Source organism: Aotus nancymaae, unplaced genomic scaffold, assembly GCF_030222135.1.
Source record: "Aotus nancymaae isolate 86718 unplaced genomic scaffold, 86718_ANA_hifiasm-v0.15.2.pri h1tg000030l, whole genome shotgun sequence".
NCBI lineage: Eukaryota > Metazoa > Chordata > Mammalia > Primates > Aotidae > Aotus > Aotus nancymaae.
In genome coordinates, this window is record NW_026988443.1 from 24,649,966 (window position 1) to 24,675,674 (window position 25,709).

General features: G+C 44.2%; 1 protein-coding gene across 2 annotated transcripts in view; it reads left to right on the forward strand.

Moving 5' to 3' along the window:
• WWP2 (WW domain containing E3 ubiquitin protein ligase 2) overlaps window positions 1–25,709 on the forward strand; it is a 181,896-nt gene that overhangs the window by 139,250 nt on the left and 16,937 nt on the right. For both annotated transcript variants that reach the window (XM_012437474.3, XM_012437473.3), the window contains exons 9-10: window positions 11,056–11,145; window positions 19,513–19,687. In XM_012437474.3, coding sequence (XP_012292897.1) covers window positions 11,056–11,145; window positions 19,513–19,687 — 265 coding nt within the window. The remainder of the gene's footprint in view (window positions 1–11,055; window positions 11,146–19,512; window positions 19,688–25,709) is intronic.

Consider the following 25,709-nt stretch of genomic DNA (forward strand, 5'->3'; position numbering starts at 1 on the left):
ACACATATACACAGATACACATATAACACGCATCTACCAAAATTTGATAATCTTCCAGTGTATGCTTTTAAAATTCATTCATTTTTATTGTAACACATTGTAAGCACGCAGATACAAATGGAGAAGAATGTAAGAAATACCTGTGAACGCCTCATCTTTAGCTCTGTGCTGCATTTGCTATGGGTCACCCCCCTGTCTTTTTGTTTGTTAGTTTTGTTTTGTTTTTGAGACAGAATCTCACTCTGCCACCCAGGCTGGCGTGTAGTGGCATGGTCTCAGATCACTGCAGCCTTGACCTTCCAGGCTCAGGTGATCCTCCCACTTCAGCCTTCCGAGTACCTGTGACCGCAGGCACATGCTACCATGCCAGGCTAATTTTTGTAGTTTTTTAGAGATGGGTTCTCACCGTGTTGCCCAGGCTGTTCTCAAACTCCTGGGCTCAAGCGATCTGCTCCCCTAAACCTCCCAAAGTGCTGGGATAATAGGTGTGAGTCACCATGCCCAGCCCCCGAAGAGGTCTTTTTTAAACTGCCTCTTTTTAACCCCTTGATGAATGTTACCAGTACAGCTGAAAGTTCCATGAACTCTCTGATCTCACTCCCTGTGTACAGTGATACATGAAACTTGGGGCATGCATTTAAACTGCTATACGGCATTCTGTTATATGAGTAGATAAAAGTTTATTTATCCATTTACTTGTTTTTTTATAGGTATAAATAGTGGCTGCAGTAAAGTTTTCCTGTGCATGCCTTTTTGTGTACATAGTTTTTTCTTTTCTTTTTTTTTTTTTTGCGATGAAGCCTTGCTCTGTCGCCCAGGCTGGAATCCAGTGGCACAATCTCAGCTCACGGCAACCTCCGCCTCCCGAGTTCAAGCAATTCTCCTGCCTCAGCCTCCCAAGTAGCTGGGATTACAGGCACCGGCTACCACGCCTGGCTGATTTTTGTATTTTTAATAGAGATGGAGTTTTACCATGTTAGCCAGGGTGGTCTCAAACTCCCAACCTCAAGTGATCCACCCGCCTTGGCCTCCCAAAGTGCTTAGATTACAAGCTTAAGTCACCGCACCTGGTCAGTTTTTTCTTAAAGGTTTGTACAGCATCTGGAATTTCTGCATTATAGGGAATGAAGATTTTCAATGTTAGTAGAAATTGTCTGAGTCACCTAACCAATTCACACTCCTGTGAACATGCGTAAGCATTCTTGCTAAAACTTAAGTGTTGTCAGATTCGATTCATGTTGGCCACCTGATGGGGGTGAATGGCACCTCTTTGAGGATTCAGTTTGAAGTTCCCTATATACTATTGAGATTGAACCTCTTTTTACATGTTTTTATTAAGTTCTTTGGTTTCTTGTTTTGTAAATTGCCTATTTATTTTTGTCCATTTTTTTATCTTCAAAAACTTGTTTTCTATATTTTTGTCCATTTTTCTATGTGGCTATGTATATATTTATTTTTAATCTGCAGGAATTTTTGGTTGTTGTTGTTTCTGGCATTTTTTTTTTTTTTTTTTTTTTTGAGACAGAGTTTCACTCTTGTTGCCCAGGCTGGAGTGCAGTGGTGTGATCTTGCCTCACTGCAACTTCCGCCTCCTGGGTTCAAGCAATTCTCTTGCCTCAGCCTCCAAAGTAGCTGGGATTAGAGAAGTGTGCCACCACGCCCAGCTAATTTTTTTGTATTTAGTAGAGACAAGGTTTCACCATGTTGGTCAGACTGATCTTGAACTCCTGACCTCAGATGGTCCACTCGCCTCAGCCTCCCAAAGTGCTGGGATTACATGCATGAGCCACCATGCCCGGGCAATCTGGAGAATTCTTAATAATGCTAGATACAAATTGCTTATCCATTATACAGATTGCAAGTACTTGCTCCCAGTCTGTGGCTTGTCTTTTCACTTTGTTTATGGTGCCTTTTGTTGTACAAGAGTTAATAATTTTAAATAGCCAAATCTGTAATCTTTTTCATGTATCTTTTGTATTTTGTCTAAAATTCTTCCCTATTCCAAAGTTATAAAAATGTTATAGGCCACAGTTGGTGGTTCATGCCTGTAACTCCTGCACTTTGGGAGGCTTAGGGCAGGCAGATTGCTTGAGCCCAGGAGTTCAAGACCAGCCTGGACAGCATGTGAGATCCCCATCTCAACAACAACAGCAACAACAGAAGTTTTATAGACATTCCACATTTTATTCATTCTGATATGCATGTTATTTCACATTTTAACTTCTTTTAAAAAAATCCATACGTAATTTATAGGCATTGGGGTGGCATTGTTTAACTGGCAGTGTTTTTTTCTTAGTGCTATATTTAGTAATCTTACAATCAGTGGCATTTTAGATTTGATGAGAAACAATATATAATTTCTAAACAAAATTTTGATTGTCTTAGGCATGTTACCTTAAACTTGCCTTTTCTACCCAATATATTGTAAATACCTGAACAAGTCAATATTTATCCACAGTGTTATTTTCAAAAAATGAGTACCCATTGTAGGAATAACATAATTTTTTTATGTTATTAAAATAACATAAAATAAATTAAAAAAATTTAATTTATTTGATTAATCCACCACTTGGGCACATTTAGTTTGCTTCCAGTTTTTCTGTAACTGTTGTAACATGCTCTAACAGATGCCCTTATAACTAAATCTTTGACACCTACTTATTTCCTTATGATATGTCCTAGAAGTTGCTGAGTTACAGAGCATTCACAAGAAAAATAAATAAAGGGTATTCACATAGCAAAGGTTTTTTGGCCAAATTGCCCTTTGAAAAGAATGTACCCATTTTTGCTCCTATTGATTATTCTTGAGAGTGACTATCCCTACACTGCCAACCTTTTATCTACAAAAGTGTTAAAAAGAATTTTTTAGAGGCTGGATGTGTTGGCTCACGCCTGTAATCCCAGCACTTTTGGGAGGCCGAAGTAGGAGGATTGCTTGAGCCCAGGAGTTTGAAACCACCCTGGGTAAAATGGCGAGACCCTGTCTCTATTTAAAAAAGAAAGAAAGGAAGGAAGGGAGGGAAGGAGGGATGGAAGAATTTTTTATAGATGCATGTATTTTAATGTTGCCAACTTTTATTTTTTTAATGATGTCTTGCTCTGTCACCCAAGCTGGAGTGTAGTGGCACAATCTTGGCTTACTGCAACCTCCACCTCCTGGGCTCAAGCGATTCTCCTGCCTCAGCCTCCTGAGTAGCTGGGACTACAGGTGCACACCACCATGTCCGGCTAATTTTTAAATTTGTAGTAGAGAGGATTTCACCATGTTGGCCAGGCTGGTCTCGAGCTCCTGACCTCAGGTGATCTGCCCTCCTCGGCCTCCCAAAGTACTGGGATTACAGGAGTGAGTCACCGTGCCTGGCCAATGTTGCCAACTTTTATTGAGGTGCTTTGGCAAAGATAAAAAAGATAAGAAGAAAGACTTAATTCAGGAGTCTTGGTAGTTGCTCCCTTGCCATCCTGTGTTTGGAGGGCATAAAGTGCTGGTTGTTGAGTTATTAAAAGGTTAGTGTGCTTAGATTTAAAGGCTGGTTCCTTATTTCGGAAAGGGTCCTTGGGGGAAGGACTGAGTTTAACACATTTCCTACCCAGTTTACAAAGGACCTACTGAAGCACTAAACACAGTGCACAGGAGATATGTTCCATTGCAGACAGATTTCTGACTCATAAAACAGCCTGAAAACGTCCCCATAGAAGAAATAAATCTTACGGTTCTCCCCAGAAGTAGCCAAAGCTTGCAGGAAGAATAGGACTTGTCTCAGAAACATTGATTATAGGAGCATAGAATAAGAAAATGTGATTTTATGTAGTTTCTCCCTGTAGGGCATTGAACTTCTGTGGAGGCAGCTTTAACAGTACTTGAATACTTCCAGCAGATTCTTCCTAAGTTTAATTTTCGTCTAAGTAACCAGGACGACATCTTTTCTTTAGGGTATATAAGGGTTCTGGTGTGGTCTTATTTTCTAATGGAGAGAGTGGATTTTGACTGACAGTGGATATTAGTTTTACTAATAATACCCAGGGCCTGTGTCAATGAAAAGTAAGCAAATTAATGAATAATACAAGTTGATAATGCTCTTACCAAGATTGAAATTTTGAGCACTTTGGTATACCAATTTATAAGGGCTATTTAAAGAGAATTTCTATTAGCCAAGTGTTATGGCGTGTACCTGTAATCCCAGCTACTCAAGAGGCTGAGGCAGGAGAATCACTTGAACCTGGGAGGCAGATGTTGCAGTGAGCTGAGATCACATCACCATTCCAGGCTGGGTAACAGAGCGAGACTCCATCTCAAAATAAATAAAGAGAATTTATCTAATATTCACTTGAACTCTTTGCACAGCTTTAATAATCTCTTTTAGCTTAATCCTGTTCTTAGTGAAATGGTGATTCTGTTCAAACAGGTGAATCTGACCAAGAAATATGGCGATCAGAATGATTGAACAGATACTGTAACAATGGATAACTGAGCATTAATTTCCTGAAGGTCGTTAGGAAACTTTTGACAAGAAAACATGGTTGAGGAGACCATTCAGTTTCTTTTCCAATAACATATGAGAGAGATGGTTGATGTTGTTTTGATAATGAGATGGAGATGTTTAGCCTTTAACCTTTTAAGATGGCAATTGTGAGTAGATTGGAGCATGGGGGTGGAAGATACCCAATTGAACAAAGAAAGGGCAGCTAAAATCCATCAGAGCAAAGGTAATTTAGGGAAAAGAAAAGGTACCTAAGATTAATTGCAATCGGAGACTGCTTTTAAAGTACTTTGAAGTACAGAGACCTCGTGTAGTCCGTGATCCAACCGAATGTTACTCCTTGAAGGCCAAGGAGGGTAGGAACCTAAAACAAGCTTGGTGCTTTGGACACTGTTCCTGAGAGCATCAGCGGAAGCTGTGGATGGGGAAAGGAGATGACCCACGTGACCAAGATGCAGTGTGGAGACCCGTGGGTAGTTTGATTGAAAAGCCCTTTAATCTCAGTGTGAAGGACTTGCTTATGAGGGACAGAAATATAACCCCTGACAGGGATGTGCTGATGAAAAGTTGATGTCAGTGTCACTTTCTTGGCATGGGGGTGCCAAACCAAAACAGTCAGAGGCTCCATCTCTGTGGGTCAGTGGCCACAGACGAGGAATGGGAGTCGGGAAGCTTGTCTGGCTGGTGATAGAATCGACCGACTGTGCTGCGTGAATGAAGGGGAGAGATTTGTGTGAATTATGAATAGCCGAGCAGGTGAGGGAGGAGTGAGAGTTCTGTGAGAAAGGGAGGCAGGCCAGGTCGTGGATCAGGGAGGACCCACAGGAACATTTAATCTGAGCAGGGGTCCTATTGTAAAAGGTAAAAATGTAGATATCAAAAAAGTTAATGGAAGAAAGGTCTTGTTCCTCTGGCAACTATTCTTCTCACTAAGCCAATTGAAGGGGTTCATAGAAGGACATTGAGCTTTGCAGGACAGTAAATAGTCCCTGAAAGAGAGACTTTCATTTCCAGGATCAGCTGTGATCAAAGATGGAAGGGCAGGCCTTGTCTGGGCCTGTGTCCTCTGAAGACCCGATGAAGCTGTTGAATATAAGGGATGAGGACTCAGCACTGATTTCATTTCTGGCAGTGTGTGGGAATACCACTGTGTCAATTACAGACATTTATTTCATGGAATTTGAAGCATTAGCCTATCTTCAAATTAAAATATTAGCCAAAGTGAAATAAAATCAGTGTTTCTCTCCATGTCTCAAATGAACTCTATAGAAGATACGAAAAGCAGAGACTGCTGATAAGATGAAAGTTAAAAGAATTTTGGGAATAAAAGAATAATGTGTTTAGGTTTTGTTTTTACGCTCCAATTGCTACAACAGATACTTTGTCTTTATAAAAGGGTTAGCCCACCCAAATATTAGAGTTTTCCAAATAGTGACTGAAAAATGAGCATACTAGTTTTAGGGCTTTTGTGCCACAAAACTGCCCAAAGAACTGTCTTCAAGGAAGGGAAAGATGCAGCTAAATTCTTAGGGAGTGCTGGAGAGTTCTCAGCTACTTACATCGAGTTTGCAGCAAATGTTATAAAAGGGAGGTTTGCTGCCATTGGCTCTCAGTGCTTCCATTTTTTTCTTATCCTTAAGCCAAATATCTTTCTCAGGACTTTCTTCATTTCCAAATTCAGATGAATAAAGAGAGTATCAGGTTTGTTCCTCTGTTACCGAGGAGACAGAAGGCATTTGGAGAATTGCTGCGAAGCTATAGTATGTCGGTTGCCTTCTGTCCTAGAAGGCCCTGCCAAATCCCCACAGATGGAACACCAGCCTCTTGAGCTGGCAATATTGTTACTCCTTTGTCTTTAAATCAGAAGGGCATCCAGAGGGAGAAGATATTTATGCCCAGTATGCATTTTCTTTCTTTCTTTTCTTTTTCTTTTTTTTTTGAGACGGATTCTCACTCTGTTGCCCAGGCTGGAGTGCGGTAGTGTGATCTCGGCTCACCACAACCTCTGCCCCCCGGATTCAAGCGGTTCTCCTGCCTCAGTCTCCTGAGTAGCTGGGACTACAGGCGCCTACTACCATACCCAGCTAATTTATTATTTTTAGTAGAGATGAGGTTTCACCATGTTGGCCAGGCTGGTCTCAAACTCTGACCTCAGCTGATCCATCCACCTCAGCCTCTCAAAGTTCTGGGATTACAGGTGGGATCCACCACAACTGGTTTTTTTTTTTTTTTTTTTTTTTTGAGTTGGGGTTTGTTGTCTAGGCTGGAGTGCAGTGGTATGATCATGGCTCGCTTCAGCCTCGAACTCCTGGGCTCAAGTGATCCTCCTGCCTCAGTCTCCTGAGTAGGTAGTATTACAGGTATGTGCCAGCACATCTGGCATTTAAAAAAAATTTTTTTTTTTTTTGTAGAGATAGGGTCTTGCTATGTTGCCCAAGCTGGCCTCAAACTCCTGGCTTCAAGTGATCCTCCTGCTTTAGCCTCCCAAAGTTCTGGGACTATAGGCATGAGCCACTGTACCTGACCCTAGTGTGCATTTTCATCTGGCCACTTTTGCCAGATCCTGCCCTTTTTGTAAAATACTAAATAAAATATGAAGATCTCCCTTTTGCAGTGGGAGAACCAGGGCATCTGGGTCAAATCCCCAGGATTCTCATCAGTCAGAGCCTTGAGCAAGAATGCCCAGGAGAGAAAACAACCGTACCTGCATTTTAATGGTGTTTATCATGTTAAATAAGTAATATGACATTAGCCTGAGGCTCTCTCCATACTTCAAGTTCTTGCATAGGAAACTACAACCTAACTTAGTACATAAGCAAACCAAAACCCAAATTAGGAATTTGTATTTTTTGTAACAAATGTCTGGGTTTCAGGCAGTCACAGGCAGGCAGCTGATCAGACCATGCCCAAATAAGGCAGACGCCCAGCTGTAGCCCTTTAGTTGATTTCTCTACCTTGCTTCCATGTTCAGCCTCTACAGACTTGCTGCTCACACTGCTTGGTGGCGCTCTCTGAATCTCTCCTGGTTCTGAGTGCTGCCCAGTTCATGGATGGTTCTTAAATAAATGTGGTTAAATTTATTTGTCTAATATTTTTCTTTAAACAGTAGCACTCTGGCCCTCAACCAATAGTTGTCCACTTTAGGGGGTGTGTAGAACCTCCAGATCTCACTGTTCCTGGGGCCAGCCCTCCTAGTGGTACACAATGTGCACCTTCTTCCAGGAGATCAGATCTGAACAGAGGACAGTGATTAAAACAGAGCCTAGAAATGAAGACTGTGGACGCATTACAGGTTGAGCGTTCCTGATCCAAAATGCCTCCAAATCTAGAACTTTTCGAGTTCTGACATGACCCTTAAAGGAAATACTCATTGGAGAATTTTGGATTTCAGATTTTTAGATTAGGGATGTTCAGCTGGTGTGTATTCTGCAGATATTCCTAAATCTGGGAGAAAAAAAAATCCAAAATCCAAAATCTGAAACACTTCTGGTCCCAAGCATCTAGGGAAGGGGCTACTCAACCTGTATAATTCCTCCTCCCTGGTCATCTTGACCCTACCTCAATGCCAGTGCTAGGGAAAGCTGCTCACTTTGAGAACAGGATTGGGAAGGTATCTGGCACATTGCTATGTAGTGGAGTCCCTATAAATTTCAGTTCGTTTTCCTTTTCCTCCCATTCTTCCTTTCAGCAAAGAACAGTGAAACTCATGGGCATGGTGGGCAGAGCTGGGTTTGAATCTCATTGAAGAGTTACTTAGTTCCTCTGAGCCTCAGTTTCCTCAGTGTCTGATGGTGATTCTACCTTGAAGGATGGAGGCAAGGATTGCATACAGTAAAGCATTAGCCTGTAGCTCATGGTAGGTGAGATTCTCAGTGGGTGATGGTGCCTCCTCTGTTTCTTCCTTACCTTAAAAACCTTATGTATCTCTGTTTCTGGACTAGCTTCTAAGAACTGACCAATGCAGTCCACTAACCAGACATCCCAGTTTAAATAAGAAATGGCATTGAGTACAGGTAATATCTATCAGCATAGACACACCAGACTTAATAGTAGAAGTTAGGGCATTTTTTTCATAAACAGTTGGCTCTGCTATAATATATGTACTCCTAAAAATTACCATGTGATGCAAAATTATGCAGTTAAAAACCAGAGGGGCTAGGCATGTTGATTTGAAAGGCCAAAGTGGGAAGATTGTTTGAGCCCAAGAATTCAAGACCAGCTCAGGCAAAGCAAGACCCCGTCTATACAAAATAAAAAGATTAGCTGGGCCTGGTGGCACACCCTTGTTTTCCTAGCTACTTGGGAGGCTGAGGCAGGGGGATCACTTGAACCCAGGAATCAGAGGCTACAGTGAGCTATGATCACACACTCCACACTCCAGCTCGGGCAACAGAGCAAGACTCTTGTCTTTAAAAAAATAAAAAGGCCAGGTGCAGCGGCTCACGCCTGTAATCCCAGCACTTTGGGAGGCCGAGGTGGGTGGATCATGAGGTCAGGAGATTGAGACCATCCTGGCCAACATGATGAAACACCTAAAATACAAAAAATTAGCCAGGTGTGGTGGCATATGCCTATAGTCCCAGCTACTCAGCAGACTGAGGCAGGGGAATCGCTTGAACCCAGGAAGCGGAGGTTGCAGTGAGCCGAGATTGCGCCACTGCACTCCAGCCTGGCAACAGAGCAAGACTTGTTCTCAAAAAAATAATAATAAAAGAAAAGAAAAATATGTTAAAAGGATAAAAACCACAGGGCTTATGGGGAACAATGAGTAGGAACATAATGCTAAAAAAATTTGTCAGTGACACATTAAAAAAAATAGGAACCTAATAATGATAGCACAGTTTTACACGTTAAATGATTACAAAATAGATAATACTACAGTAAATCCATCATTTTCTCTTGAGAAGACCTGAAATTTGCTTGTGGAAGCAGGTGCCAGAAGTTGGAGCTTGTATTTCTGTAACTGGTGCACCGAGGGCTATCTGAAATCAGATGGGAGTTGTAACTCCAGATGTGGACGGTGTGGCCTGTTAACACATTGCAAACTGAGGAGGCTGCTGGCTGCCTGTGGGTTTAGTATATTCTTGTATAACCAGGTTTAGCTGGGGGAAGTTTTCCGTGTTCCTCTAGTGTTTCTCACAGACAAAGTCATGCATAAGCAAACAGAACTCTCATTATGCTCACATCGTCCCCTTCTGTATCAATAGCGTTGGAACACATTTGCATTTTCAAAACAAGCATGACAGCAGAACTGACTATAGTAGCTTCCCAGAAAAGGTTAATTTCTCCTAGACAGTACCCAAAAGTAGAAATAAATAAATTCAGTGTAAAACATAAAGGTTCTCGGCACCATTAATATCCTTGACAAAGTGGTAAGGATTATATAAATACATCTTGCATCCTTTATATGTAGGTTACTATATTCTGGGTAAGTAGAGTTATTGTCAGACTGTGTGCAAATAACAGGAGTGTGGGGATGAGTGTTCCTTGGCTGTATTTTGTACTGAGCAGGTGTGTGTATTATTGAGTCACCTGCTACCTTGTCATTCTTTCAGTAGTGCAGATAATCCACCCTCAGTACTTTGATTAACTTACAGACTTGACGTCATAGGTAGAGCAGTATAAAATACCACTATGTTGTGTTTCTGTATTCACCCAGATCTCTTTTAAGATACTCTGTAAATAAATCCTATAGTACAAAAATAAATGTGAACATGAGTATATATGATGCTAGGAGAACAGATGTAGTCATAGAATCTGTGACTTTAAGCCGGGTGCGGTGGTTCACTCCTGTAATCCCAGCACTTTGAAAGGCCAAGATGGGCGGATCGCTTGAGCTTAGGAGTTCCAGACCAGAGTGGGCAACAGGGCGAAACCTTGTATCTACCAAAAATACAAAAAAAAAAAAAAAAAAAAAATAGCTGAGCGTGGTGGTGTGTGCCTGTAGTCCCGGCTACTCAGGAGGCTGAGGTTGGAGGATTACTTGAGCCTGGGAGGCAGAGGTTGCAGTGAGCTGAGATTGTGCCATTGCACTTCAGCCTGGACAACAGAATGAGAGCCTATATCATTAAAAAAAAAATCTGTGACTTTAACAGGTTGGGTAGATAAAAGAGGCTGGAGGGTCTGTAGATGATCTTTAGGAGGAGGATTCTGTAAAACCCAGAAATTACAACACAAATTTTTCTCATAAGTACATTTTGAAAGGAAAGGATCCTCAGCTTTTATCACCATCCTAAAGGGACCTTGGATTGTGAAATGGTGGAGAAATGCTGAATTAAAAAAAAAAGTCCATGGACTATGTATTTCTACAGGTCATTTAGGGAAATTTAGAGTGATCTATAGTAAATCCTTGGTCCGTTGATTCCATCCAGGGGAGCTATTATAGTTTCTTCAAGAAGCACTCCTGGTTGGCACCCTCAGCCACAGCAGGAACTGGCTTCACCACTGGGTTGATCGTACATGTCCTCTTTGATGCTTCCTCTAAATCAGCCACACGGGTGGTGAAGGTCTTGCTTTCCAACAGGGGCCTATGCCTTTCCATTGTGTGTCTCATGCCACCCTGGACTTTAATTTTCAGATGGGAACAGCGAGAGCTGCCCAACGGACGTGTCTATTATGTTGACCACAATACCAAGACCACCACCTGGGAGCGGCCCCTTCCTCCAGGGTAAGTCATCAACTGAGAAGACCTGAGACTCAAACTGACGCCCTGAGTCACCCAACGGCTTCTTGAAATGGTCCATTTCTGCAGAGGTAGCATAGCACAGTGACATTTATCCCAGGTCACTTGATTGCTTTTCCTGTCCACTTACCTTAATACTGTTCCCATGTCTTAGGACATATTAGAATTATTATAGGATCTCTGGGAAACAAGAGGCGTACGGGAGGCCAAGATACAGTGTTGATGCATTTCACTGTACCCTGTGCCCAGCCTGTCCCTAAAGGCAGACTGCTTCTCATTGGGCAGGGCTTTGTGAGAAAGCCTCTGAGTTATCCAAAACCAAAGGATGAAAGAGGCTTCCCAGAGAGGGAAGACTGTCCAAGTTCAATGAGAAGGGGTTGGTTCCCTGTCTGCTCGGGGCAGAAAGTTCTTTCCACACGTATCTTCTGGCCCCGAGAGCTTTCAAAAGGGAATGCATTCCGCTCTCAAGAAAGAATCACCTCCCAGTAAAGTAGCCATGAAGGGCTCCTGTATCACACTTCCCCGCCCTGAGTTCATGGAGGGAAAGGCTGTTGGAAGCGGTGACTCTCGGAGAGCCCCTGTGCCTTGTTTGGTTCAGTTGTCAGGCGTGTGCCACACACGTCCCACCTCGTCTTCTGGTCCTGTCATTCTCCATGGCTGGGCTGCTTTTAGCTTCAGTTTTCTAGTAGAATGCTTGAGTTTTCCTTTTTTCCTTACCTCCTGGAGGATGAAACTCACAGCCTGTCATCAGCAGTGCTCACTCTTCCATTTATGAAGTTACCAAAGTTAAACATGGGCTTCTCAAATTAAAAAAAAAACAAGTTAGCATTTTGTTACGAAAATGTTCTTATTATGGAAAATTTCAAATAGATGTAGAGAGAATAGTATTACAAATTCCCACATACTGAACATTTAGCTTCAAAAATTATCAACTCCTGGTGTGTTTTGTTTCACCTGTACCAGGTGTCGGCACACTGTGATGGCCTGTGGACAAAATCTGGCCCTCTCACTGTTTTTGTAAAAAAAGTTTTGTTGGAACACAGCCACATATATTCATTGACTTATTATTTATGGCTGTTTTTGTACTTCAGTGGCAGAGTTGAGTAATTGCAGCAGACTCTATGGCCTGCAAAGCCTAAATAATTACTTTGTGGCTGGTGCAGTGGCTGACACCTGTTATCCCAGCACTTTGGAAGGCCGAGGTTGGTAGATCATCTGAGGTCAGGAGTTTGAGACCAGCCTGGCCAACATGGTGAAATCCTGTCTCTACTAAAAATACAAACAATTAGCTGGATGTGGTGGCTGGTGCCTGTAATCCCAGCTACTCAGGAGGCTGAGGCAGGAGAAACACTTGAACCCGGGAGGCAGAGGTTGCAGTGAGCTGAGATCACACCATTGCACTCCAGCTCAGGCAACAAGAGTAAAAAGTCTGTCTCAAATAATAATAATAATTAATAATTACTTTGTGTGGTCCTTTATAGAAAAAATTTGCTAGCTTCTGATCTGTAACCCTCCACTCACCCATCCCCCACACCCTGATCTAGGTAATTTTGAAGCAAATCCCAAACATCACATCATTTATTCATGTTTCCATATGTATTTCTAAAACATATTCTTTTATTAAAAATAAAACTCCAGTATCAATAACATTATTTTGTTTATATTATCAAATACCCAATCAGTATTTGATTTTCTATAATTGTGTCACAGATTAAACATTGACCTTAACAGTATGTGTTATATACTGTTATGTATTTATACATAAATATTTATGTATTATAAAGCACTTTGTGTACTTTATAACAGGTGCACTTTAAAACAGCAGGAGCTCTATGTGTCTCGTGGCTCCTTCTTAATCTCTGTGCTCTAGGAGATAGTAGGCCTTGACCTAATAAGCATTTGCATGGAATTTAAGTAAAGATATTCAGCGATATCATCTAAGGATGACTGGGGACTTACTGTCCTCCAGGTGTTGAGGTGGGGTGCTACTAATCAAGCCATCTTATTTCCAGGGTAGTTTTCATGTTTTCCTGGGAGATGGCCATCTTTACACCCTGCGTAGCTTATTAGCTCTTCCTGAGTTTTAGGCCAAGAGCTTTGAGCTTCTAGTGCTCATTTCTGCTCTGTGATCGCAGGGGATCCAGAGAACAGAATGAATGCTTAGCTTTCATTGCTTATTAATGGCAGAAGTCTTGCTTCCAGGGAATTATTAGCCATGGTGAAAATAATTTTGAAACTACAGATGGAGCCATGATCTCAACAGACCTAGTCCCTGGAGAGCAAGATTGAACCAACAATTCACTTTATCATGGCCATCTCTGTATAGGAAACCCACAGAAACTTGTATGAGAACGGGTCCTTTTACCCAGGAGCAATAAGTATTGGACCTGGTAGCTCAGGGTGAATGCATCCATTTGCTCTTCAGTCACTCTTAAGCAATGCTCAGATCAGTGGTAAGCAAAGAGTGATCACTGTGAAACAGCAGGACTGAGGAGACCTCAGAGGGAAGTGGCTCCAACTCTTGTAGGAAGATGATCCAGGTTGCGGGGACAGTGGAGCTGCCCGCCTGCATACGGGAATGGAAAGGATGTGTCTGGGGAAGGATGCCTGGGCGGTTATGCTGGAGTGGAGAGGTTGTGTGAAGTAAAGATGCTCAGGGTGTGCCCAGCGGGGCTCTCGGGTTTGGTGGAGGAAGGGCTGACTGGGCCTCCAGTCACTGTTCTGCGCAAGATTTTGGCTGAAATAAAGAGCGCGATCGTGCTTCTTAGAAGTCGGAAATTCACCACAGCAGAGCACTTCTAGTTAAAGATGTGGCCTGAGCATGTGTTTATTTCTGTTCTTCCTGAAAACCCACTAAAATAGTAATAAAGGTATCAAAAAAGCGTAAACCTTCAACAGTAAAGGAATGGAAGAGGAGAAACAGCATGTGGGAGATGTTAATCAAAGTTTAGTTGCTGAAAGATAAATGGCAGAGCTGAGAGAACTGAAACTCACGCCTGTAGGATGAGGAATCCACCAGGAAGCTGGCCGATTTGTACTGTGGAGCCCTGGAAAGCCTCAGTGATTAGAGGCCCAGGGATGGGTGTGAAATTGAGATGAAAACTTCATTGGTTTTAGATCAGTTGGAAGATGAGTTGGAAATCTGTGCAGGGAGTTAGATTCCCAGGTTGTCAACCATCACTTCCATTCCTCTGCCTCACGTGCATGTATGTGCTTGCACACACGCAGACACACCCTCATGACTGCCTCTGACCTTGAGAAGTTGCAGAGAGATCAGGAGGACCAGATCTGGGGACACAAACTATGGCTAAAGGCAAGGATGAACTCAGAAACAGGAGATTAAGTGCAGCTACTATCTCCATTCCCCAGGCTGAAAATTGGAGGGTAGTTTTGTTTGTTTGTTTGTTTTTGCTAGGGAAAGTCATCAAAGAGAAAGAAACATAGATTGTGATCTTTGGGAACCTTCCAGTGAAACAGCTGAATCTCTTCCTGGTCACTCTACTGTGAAACCACAGTCTGCAGCCCCCACCTGAGGATACAGAACTTAGACAGTGTTTCAGTGGCTCACCGTTAAATGTGAATGAACACAGCTGGGTACGGTGGCTCATACCTGTAATTGTAGAACTTCCAGAGGCAAAGGCAGGAGGATCATTGAAATCCAGGAGTTTGAGACTAGCCTGGGCAACATAGGGAGAAATAGTCTTTAAAAAAAACAGTTTGTTTGTTTTTTTTGATATGGGATTTTAACTCTTGTCACCCAGGCTGGAGTGCAATGGCGCGATATTGACTCACTGCGTCCTCCACCTCCCGGGTTCAAGCTGTTCTGCCTCAGCCTCCCAAGTATGGGATTACAGGCACATGCCACCATGCCCAGCTAATTTTTTATTTTTATCTTTTAGTAGAGATGGAGTTTTACCATGTTGGCCAGGCTGGTCTTGAACTCCTGACCTTAGGTGATCCACCTGCCTCGGCCTCCCAAAGTGCTGGGATTATTGGTGTGAGCCACCGTGCCCAGCCAAAAAAATTTTTTAAATAATGAGCTGAGTTTGGTGGTGCATGCCTGTGGTCCCAGCTACTGAGGAGGCTGGGGTGGGCGGATCACTTGGGCCTGGAATGTTAAGGCTGCAGTGAGCCTTGATTGTGCCACTGCATTCCAGCCTGGGCAACAGAGCAAGACGCTGTCTCAAAAATAATAAATAAAAATAAATCTGAACAAATAGCCAAAGATTAGCAGACAGAAAAAGGAGACTTGTTGAAAACAAATAGGAAGCTAAAAAACAGCTTTGGAAAGGAAAACCACATGACAATGGAGATCCTCAAAGACGGGAGAAAGTATGGCATCTGAGCAACAAGAACAGGAGGCCATGATATCGACCATGCATGACGACAGAAATGAAAAATTCAGTAGAATTGTTGAAAGATAAATTTGGGCCGGGCACGGTGGCTCACACCTGTAATGCCAGCACTTTGGGCTGCTGAGGCAGGCGAATCACCTGAGGTCAGAAATTCGAGACCAACTTGGCCAACATGGTAAAACCCCATCTCTACTAAAAATACAAAAAAATTAGCCGGGCATGGTGGCGGGCGCCTATAATCCCAACTATTCAGGAGGTTGAGGCAGGAGAATCCCTTGACCCCGGGAGTTGGAGGTTACAGTGAGCCGAGATTGCACCATTACGCTCCAGCCTGGGCAACAGAGTGAGACTCCATCTCAAAAAAAAGATAAAATTGGAGATAAGAAGATGAGAAGATGTAGATGTGACCAAGACATTCTGTATCTGAAGAATAGTTCTTCACCAAGAAAGAACAGAGAAACAATCAATAGGAAATGATTAGAAAAGAAAATTGCCAGAACTGAAGCATCCAGATTCAAACAGCTCACCACATGCCTAGCCCAGAGGATTAAAAAGAAGACTCACCCCAAGGCTCATCTGACTGAATTTCCGAGTGCCAAGAGACAACCTCGGAAACTTCCAGAGGGAAAAAGCAGAGTACCTAGAAAGGGTCAGGAACCAAGAGTACCATCCTCCTTCTCAACAGCTGTAGGACAAGACCTTCACAATTCCGATGGAAAATGGTTTCCTGACGGGCGCAGTGGCTCAAACAACTAATCCCAGCACTTTGGGAGGCCAAGGCAGAAGGATCGTTTGAGTCCAGGAGTCCAAGTCCAGCCTGGGCAACATAATGAGACACTGTCTCTTCAAAAAAAAAAAAATTAGCCCAGCATGGTGGTGCGTGCCTGTAGTTCTAACTACGTGGGAGACTGAGGTGGGAGGATCGCTTGAGCTGGGAAGTCAAGGCTGCAGCAAGCCATGATCATGCCACTGCACTTCAGCTTGGGCAGCAAAGCAAGACCCTGTCTCAAACAAACAAAAAAGAAAGTGATTCTCTGTCTAGTAATCAACTTTGGGTTATTTTAACATTTGAATATGAGAGTAGAAATAAAGGCATCTTCAAACATTCTGGGCTTCAAAAAAATTAACCTTGGTACATCCTTTCTTAGAAGCTCCTCCATGATTTATTCCACCAAATCCCACCAGGAAGCCAAGAAAGAAGAATGAATGGAATTCAAGACACAGGGAACTTAACCCTGAGGACGTGGAAGCTGCCAGAGGAGGAGGAGGGAGGATGACTCAGGTCAATGACACAGAACAGGTGTGATACGGACACACAACCATCCACGTCAGGTGAAGGAGAGATGTGGCCAAGAGAGTAAGGCCACGTGTCCCATCTGAGACAGGTGCCAGGCCACCTGTCCCATCCGAGAACCTGGGGAGGCATCAGAGATAGGTTCTTGAAAACCATACAGAAGGAAACAAGGGGGTTCTTACCTCCAGAAAGAAGAAAAAAGTTGTTACAAGTAAGGAAAGGTACTTACAGTATTCTACATCGTCATGATCCAAAGCCTGAATATTGATTTAATGGTGATTTTCCGTATGAAGAGGACGAGTGGAGGAGATAGTAGACCATGTTTTGAGGGATGGAATACAATACCGACATCCTCATTCCTCATCTTTGGTAGTAGAAAGTCCATAAGCCCATAGCAAATATGGCAAAAATCAAGAAATAATGAGCCAGGCTTGGTGGTGCACATCTGTAGTCTCAGCTACTCAGGAGGCTGAGGCTGGAGGATAGCTTGAGCCCAGGAGTGCAAATCCAGTTTGGGCAACATAGTGAGACCCTGTCTCTTTGTGAAAGAAAAGACAAAAAGCAATGAAATAGACATGTTATTTAGAGACATAGATGTACACATATACTAGTAGAAGCAATTAAGAGTTGAAAGTGGTTGCCTTTGGGGAACAGGAGTCAGCAATGGGGCAAGAGACCACGGTTTTTCATTCTCTTCCCTGTAGTCCTATTCGTGTTTCAAAACTATGTATATACGTCTTTGGGCCGGGTGCAGGGGCTCACACCTGTAATCTCAGCACATTGGGAGGCTGAGGTGAGAGGATTGCTTGAACCCAAAATTGCTTTGAGACTAGCCTGAGCAATATGCGGAGACGCCCATCTCTATAAAAGTTTTTTTTAAAAAAATTAGTTGAGTGTGGTGGTGCATGCCTGTGGTCCCAGCCACTCAGGAGGCTGAGGTGGGAGGATCACTTGAGCCCGGGAGGTGAGGCTGCAGTGAGCCATGATCCTGCTGCTTTACTCGAGCCTGGACTAACAGAGTGAGACCCTGTCTCAAAAAAAAAAAAAAAAAAAAAAAAAAAAAAAATTCTTTGGTAACAAGTAAAAATAAATAAAAATTACTAGTTTAGACAAATAACGAGAAAGGTAGGAAGGTTCCAGACTTTTCTGAGCCTTGCATACTTACTGAAGGATTTTGACTCAAGGGCAGTGGGGAGTCAATTGAAGTGCTGTTGTTTTTTTGAGACAGGATCTCACTCTGTCGCCCATGCTGGAGTGCAGTGGCATAATCATAGTTCACTGTAGGCTTGACTTCCCAGGCTCAAGCAGTCCTCCCACCTCAGCCTTCCAAGTAGCTGGGACCAAGAACGAACGCACATGCCACCACCCCCAGCTAGTTTTTAAAAATATTTTTGTAGAGGTAGGGGTCACCCTCTGTTGCCTAGGCTGCTCAATTGAAGGTTTTGAGCAGGAGTGTGACCCAAGGGCTCAGTCTAGCAGGTTACTCTGATGGCTGTTTATAGGCTGGATGTTGTGGGAGGTTAGTTCCGGGATAGGTGCAGTAGTCCACAGTGAGGTGGTACAGATCTGGACATAGGAATGGAAGATGGAAAGTCAAGGGCAGGGAGACAGTGAAAAAGAAGCAGTCAGGCTGAGTGATTTACTACTATCAGCGGAAATGATATCGACTGGTTTCATCCCTGGGAGGAGAACGGACACAAGGAAACTGAGGAAAGGCTCGGGTGTGGAGAGAGCTGTGGCATTCAGCTGAATGAAGAGTGGCAGCGGTCGTGAAGGTGAGGCACTCTAGCAGCTAGAATCTAGACAAAATCTGGGAACCAACCATGGGATCTAGGAAACACTCAAGGGGAAACCATTTGTAGGGAGGCCTTGAGTTTAAAAAAAATCATTGAGGCCGAGTGCAGTGGCTCACACCTGTAATCCCAGTACTTAGAGGATGGTTTGAGTCCGTGAGTTTGAGACCAGTCTGGGCAATGTGGTGAAACTCTGTCTCTACTAAAAATGTAAACAGTGAGACTCTGACTCAAAACAGAACAAAACCAAAGACCGTGCAACATGTTTTCATTGGCACCTTATATCAGGAGAGTTTCAGTTGCAAGTAACAAAAGTTGTGATCAAAATTGGCTTAAATAATGAAAGGAATGTATTGGTTCATGTAACTGGAAATTCCAGATATCAATCCTGATTCCAAGTGAAGCTTGGGCTACTCAACAATCTCACCAAAGAATTGACTTTTCTCCCATTTTTCTGCTCTGCCATCCATTGAGTCAACTTCCTGTTGTCTTTGGGTCCAGAATAATAGCCAGTGGCCCCCAGGACCGCGTGCTTCCTCGTTGTATGCAGAGAGGATAAGGGACTATTATTTTTTCTAGATTTGCTAGCACAAGTCCTGAGGTTGGCTGTGGCTGGCTCAGCATAGATCACATGTGCACTTCTGGTCCAGGCAACCACGCAACTTTGAGGTTGGAAACAGAGTCAGCTTCCCCAGAACCACATGGATCCCCAAATTAGAAATGGAGAGCTAATGGCAAGGAGGGATTGGATGCAGCGGAGGCAACCGCAGATGTCTGCTATAATCAGCTAAGCCCCAGCAGCCTCTGTGATGGGGCCTGCCCGGCTGTGCTAGGCATCCTGAGACTTTTCTAGAATTGAGGGTTGGAAGTGGGGTGGTCATTATATTCATTCTGAGGTTCCTGTTTCCAGGTGGGAAAAACGCACAGATCCCCGAGGCAGGTTTTACTATGTGGATCACAACACTCGGACCACCACCTGGCAGCGCCCGACCGCAGAGTACGTGCGCAACTACGAGCAGTGGCAGTCACAGCGGAACCAGCTCCAGGGGGCCATGCAGCACTTCAGCCAAAGATTCCTCTACCAGGTGAGAGGGTAGGCGCATGCCACGTGGTGGGGGCGTCTCCCTGCGCTTTCGGATGCGCAGCCTCAGGCGTTCTCTGTTGACCTGCCTGGTGAGCAGGAAAACAGTGTCTGGCAACGTCAGTGCTCTGCCCCTGGAGATTTTACTCATCACAGCGAAATTCCTCAAATTCCAGTGTTCCTCTCTCAGCAACTCCGTGTCTAGCCTCTGTGTTTAAGGAATCAACATGTCTAAACCAAATTCCCCATCTTTCTTCCAAGACCAGCTTTCCTTTCTGCCCCCTCCATTCAAGTCCGTTTTCCCTGACTTGGGCCCTGAAGGTCAGCTTTGACTTCTCTCATCCCTCACCTTTCCAGAGCAAATCAGTCACCAGGCAACATAGTGAGACTCCGTCTCTTAAAAAACAGAAACAGAAACAAAAACTGCTACTGTTTTTTGTTAGAACTTTATTATCTGACACATATTTTCAGGGATGAAGGATCCTTACGCCTCATCTGGATGAGGGATTGGCAAATGATACCCCATGGGCCAAACTGGCCTGCCACTTAATTTTCTTAATGAAGTTTCATTGAAACATAAGCACCTCCAGCAGTTTACATATTGGCTGCTTTCATGGTACAGCGGTAGAATGAAGTATCACAATAAAGACTGTGTAGTTCAGGAATCCTAACGTAACCTAAGCTTACTGTCTGGCTCTTTGCAGAAAACATTTGTTGACCTTTGGTCTAGCTGAGCCTCCTTCTGTCTGATGCTTGATCATCTTCCGCCCCTTCCCATCTGAATTGCTAGAGCAGCCTCTAATTTGTTCTTTCCATTGGCCTTCTCTGTCTTCCAATCCATCTGGCCGAATAGCAATCTTCAGATGTTACTGTCATTGCATCAGTTTTCTGGCTCAAAATCTTCTGTGGTCATTACCTAAAGAGCAACATTTAAGTTTTTTTTCTTTTTTTCTTTTTTTTGAGATGGAATCTTGCTCTATTCCCCACGCTGGAGTGCGGTGGCACAGTCTTGGCTCACTGCAACCTCTGCCTCCCAGGTTCAAGTGATTCTCCTGCCTCAGCCTCCCGAGTTGCTGGGATTACAGGCACCCGCCACCCCACCCGGCTGATTTTTGTATTTTTAGTAGAGATAGGGTTTCACCATATTGGCCAGGCTGGTCTTGAACTCCTGACCTCAGGTGATCCACCTGCCTTGGCCTCCCAAAGAGCTGAGATTACAGGTGTGAGTCACTGCACTCAGCCCATGGACCCCCGACTTTTAACCATCAGTCATAAGTCACTGTAGCATGTCCCTTGCTAGTTCTGTCTGTGAGGATGGATTGGTCATCGTACAGGAAGGAAACCACAGAGGACCTCAGTTTCCTTAGCAGGGGTGAGCAGGGAGTGTGGTGTTTGTCTTAGTAGTTGCCTCCAGGGTCGATGGTCGTGCCCCTTTACAGCCAGGGCCCTGCTGTCTAGCCCAGTGCAACACTGAAGACATTCTTGGACCAGGCTTCCCACCCATATCGCCACACATGCCTGGCATCCACTTCTGGCACGTTTCAGAATTGGATGGAATCTAGTCTTTCACCACATTTCAGAGATTTCTCCTTTTCAGCTGGGGCCCAAAGACTTTGCCTGCCATTTTCTTGGGTGGTCGTGACTGCAAAACTGAGAAGGTCTGGGGCATCTTTCTTCTTTGTCCTATCTGTCCTTTGACATAGAGACAAGGACATATTTAGGACTGTCACATGGTTTCATCTACCTGATTATCCAACTTTTCTCATTTAAAAAAAGTAATAATTGAACAAGTGTTGTGGTGCATGCTTGTAATCCTAGCAACTCGGAAGGCTGGCGGGTGGGAGGATCACTTGAGCCCAGGAGTTCGAGGCTGCAGTGACCTATGATCGTGCCTCTGCACTCCAGCCTAGATGACAATAAGAGCCTGTCTCAAAAAATAAATAAAATAAAATGCATAAAGCAACTTTTCCCCCCTTAACAGCCACCAATTAGGTTCTGTAGGTTGACCAAGACGTCGGCGTGTGAAAGGGAAGTTTCCCAGATTCTGGAGCTCACATCTGCCTGGTCTCTTTGGAGCCTTCATTCCTTTTGCCTGCCTCTCTTAGCAACATTATTCTGGGTTTATAGAGATAGAAGTTTGACTTAGAGGGTTCCCTAGAAGTAAAAATTAAACACTAAAAAATCATTCTTTCTGAGTACTCTAAAATGGTTTTCTCTCTCTCGCTGGAGACGTGGGAGGGTTCTGCATGGAGGTGATGGTTACCTTTTCTCCACTAAACAAGACTCATGCTGAAAAATGTGGCAGGAATCTTTCTTTGGTCTGCTTTCAATGTCTCTCTGTTGATTTTCCTCCCCCGTTGGCATTGGTTTTCTCCTCTTGTTTGCTATGGTGCCATGTCCTGGTTACAAGTAAGAAGGGTTGCTTTCATATAGTTATTTCGGGGTTTGGCTTAGACCCAGAGTTTGACTCGGAAGACTTAAAATCCAGTACTCGACTAGTGGCCTCCCCTCCTCCTCTGGCTGGGCTTCAACTGAGACCTTGTTCTTCTTTGCTGCACTGCAGAGAACCTGAGATACAGTTCAAAATGGAAATCAAGGGAATCCCAGATTGCAGTCTCCTGTAATTCCTTCCTGCTGTCGGCCTCAACACACCCCTTTTCCAGTTCCTCTAAATTATCATTCTTAGTTTTTCTGCCATGTTTCCCTTTGCCAGCTCCCTAATGTGTAACGTTGCCTGTGATCATCATGTATCTTTTTGTTTGCTTGTTTCACCCTTGCAGTTTCCTTTTGCCCTCTTGTGTCGTGTTCCTGCTGGGACCCACTGAAGATGCCCGCCACAGCCTTGCACACTGTGCTGTTGTGATGGGACCATCACATGACCAGCAATTTCTGGGGGCGTCTCTGCCTGCAGAATAGAAACCGATTATCTCGACCGAGTGTGGTGGCTCACACCTGTAATCCCAACACTTTGGAAGGCTGAGGCGGGTGGATCACTTGAGGTTGGGAGTTCGAGACCAGCCTGGCCAACATGGTGAAACCCCGTCTCTTCTAAAATTACAAAAGCTAGCTGGGCATGGTGGCAGGTACCTATAGTCCCAGCTACTTGGAAGGCTGAGGCAGGAGAATCGCTTGAACCTGGGAGGCAGAGGTTGCGGTGAGCTGAGATCACGCCACTGCACTCCAGCCAAGGCAACAGAGTGAGACTCCATCTCACAAAAAAAAAAAGAAAGAAAAAGAAACAGATTGTTTTTGTGGGTCTTAGGGTTTGGACTCCAAATTGCATCATCTAGAAACAGACAACTTGTTTCTTACTCTGCAGGGAGCCCCTTGCATTGAATTCTCAAGCACCTGGGTTTTGTTCTGCATCTGTCTGGTGCATCCTTAAAAAAAACAACATGCCCGCCTTCCACACTGCACCCTTTATGCCCTTCCCAGAACCTTTCTTGCCCTCGGCTCTATTTGCTAGACATTCTTTATTTCTGAGTTTGTATCTTAAAATATTACTGGAACTTTGTGCTTAGTTCCCAAGGGACTTGAACTCTCGTGCGCTTTCTGGCTCTTGGCCTGCCCCCCACATCCCAACCCAGGGGCCGTTACCCAGGAAGAGGATTCCACAGTGCTCTTTTCTGTTCCTAGTGATGGAGAACACCCAGGATCTCCCTTCTGGCTGCAGAGTCCTACTTTCCCCCATCTACATCCTTTTCTGCTGTGCTCCCTGTAACACCTTGACATCTCTCATTTTAGGGGAATGTGGTAGAAGAGAAAGGGCGGTTGGTTGGCTCATTGGAGATTTGGGGTTTTTGGCTTTTGGTTTTCTGACCATGATGCATAGTTGTTTTTTGTTTTGTTTTGTTTTGAGATGGAGTTTCACTCTTGTTGCCCAGGCTGGAGTGCAATGGCACTATCTAGGCTCACTGCATCCTCCGCTCCTGGGTTCACGAGAGTATCCTCCCTCAGCCTCCCGAGTAGCCGGGATTACAGACGAGTGCCCACACCTCCAGCTAATTTTTGTATTTTTAGTAGAGATGGGGTTTCGCCATGTTGGCCAGGCTGGTCTCGAACTCCTGACCTCTGGTGATCCACCCGCCTCGGCTTCCCAAAGTGCTAGGATTACAGGCATGAGCCACCGTACCCAGCAATGCAGTTTTTATTTTTCATTTCTCCTTGTTCACCTTCCTTCTGGCTTTTTTTATTTTTCAAGTTGTACTGTGTACCTTAGGGAAGAAGTATCCAAAAGAGTCAAGTGCTTCTGTTTATCAATAAGAAGAAAAATTGTTGTGAGGACCAGCTCCCACTGCTTCTGATTTTACTAGGTTGGTGCAATGACTTTTTTTTTTTTGAGACAGTCTCACTCTGTCACCCAGGTTAGAACATAGTAGCACGATCTCAGCTCACTGCAACCTCACCTCCCGGGTTCAAGCAATTCTCCTGCCTCAGCCTCCCAAGTAGCTGGATTACAAGTGCTTGCCACCATACCTGGCTAATTTTTGTATTTTCAGTAGAGACAGGGTTTCCCCATGTTGGCCAGACTGGTCTTGAACTCTTGATCTCAAATGATCCACCTGCCTCAGGGTCCCAAAATGCTGGGATTACAGGCCTGAGCTGCCACACCCAGCCACCGTGACTCTTAATGGTAAAAACCACAATTACTTTTGCACCAACCTAATACGTGTTGTTTGTGTTTATCAGTCTCTGGTATCTCTCCCCATCTTACCTTTCCTATCTGCCTCCTCTTCTCTTCGCTTCTGACAGGGGTGTGTGTGTGTGGGCAGGGGCGGTGTTCTGATTGAATAAGAATCGGAGGATACAAAGGAAATTTTTTTAAAAACACTTTAATGAAAGAGAGCCAACATTGCATGAAGATTGAGATTTTTTAAAAGCAAAGATTAAGGAAAGGGCTAGTCAGTATTTTCTGTTCTTAGTTCAATGCTAGTCAGGGAGGCTGTCAGTAAAGAGTTGGTCTGTTGATTTGTGACGTTAGGCAAAAGATGACCGTGCTCCCGTGGAAGTCGGGATGGGACCAGCCGATAGCTGATTTCCCATGAGAGCCGTGAACACTTTACTGATTGTCTGCTCACTCTGAAACAAGTCCTGAAGCAGCAAACAGTTTCACACCAAATGAGTCCTCTTTTAATTTCTTAAAACAACCTTTTCTATAGTCATTCCCTTTTGCAAGGTCATTGCTGTAGCTCAGTGCTTACCAACCGCCTTTGGCTCCGTGATGTGCAATACGTGTGTTTTCGCATTTGTTCCTTTGCTTCTGTCGCCGAATGTTTTAAATGTATTAACCACAAAACAGAGTTAGAGGAACTTGAATTTTATGAGATGCTGTACCCTGTCTCCCCCAACCTCCCAACACACAGACACACACCCACATGACTTGTGTGAATTTGGGAGATTTTTTCCAGTAAATACGACTTGCAATGGAGATTGTTAGGCATAGCTCGAGATGGATGATAAAGGGCCCTAAATCAAGGTGAGCATCCCCCCACCTCCATGCGCTTGCATTCTGTGTGGGCAGGAGGGCCTGCCCTGAAAGGGTCCTCTGTCCTATCAAGGAGCCTATGGTTTCAAGACTTAAACGTCTTTGTTGGAAATTGCTTGGAAGAGGGGCCTGTGTTGCCACCTTGGAAAGAAAGTTTCTCTGTCCTTTCAGCTGGGGGTGGAGGGAGGGCTGTGGAAGGGGGCTTGCTGGCAGTTGAGTTCCACCAATGTTTTCTCAAGCTGAGACTGAGCCCCATTCATCCTCCTGCCCGTGTGTGGCTCCGGCACCCCAGATGGGGCCAGCCCAGCAGCCTGAAGTCCGCATTTAGAACTTGATCCCCTCTTATAACGATTACATTTTAGTAAGTAAAATAAAAATGCTTCAGGAAAAAAAAAAAGAAAGGAAGAAAGAGCGGAACAATACTTGTTTTATTTAACGACCAGAACTTTTTGACAGCACCCCCCCTTCCTCGCAGGATATGAGAATGCCTGGTCCACTGCAGCCCATCCCCAGGGACCTCGAGGCAGAATTCGGCTGGAGG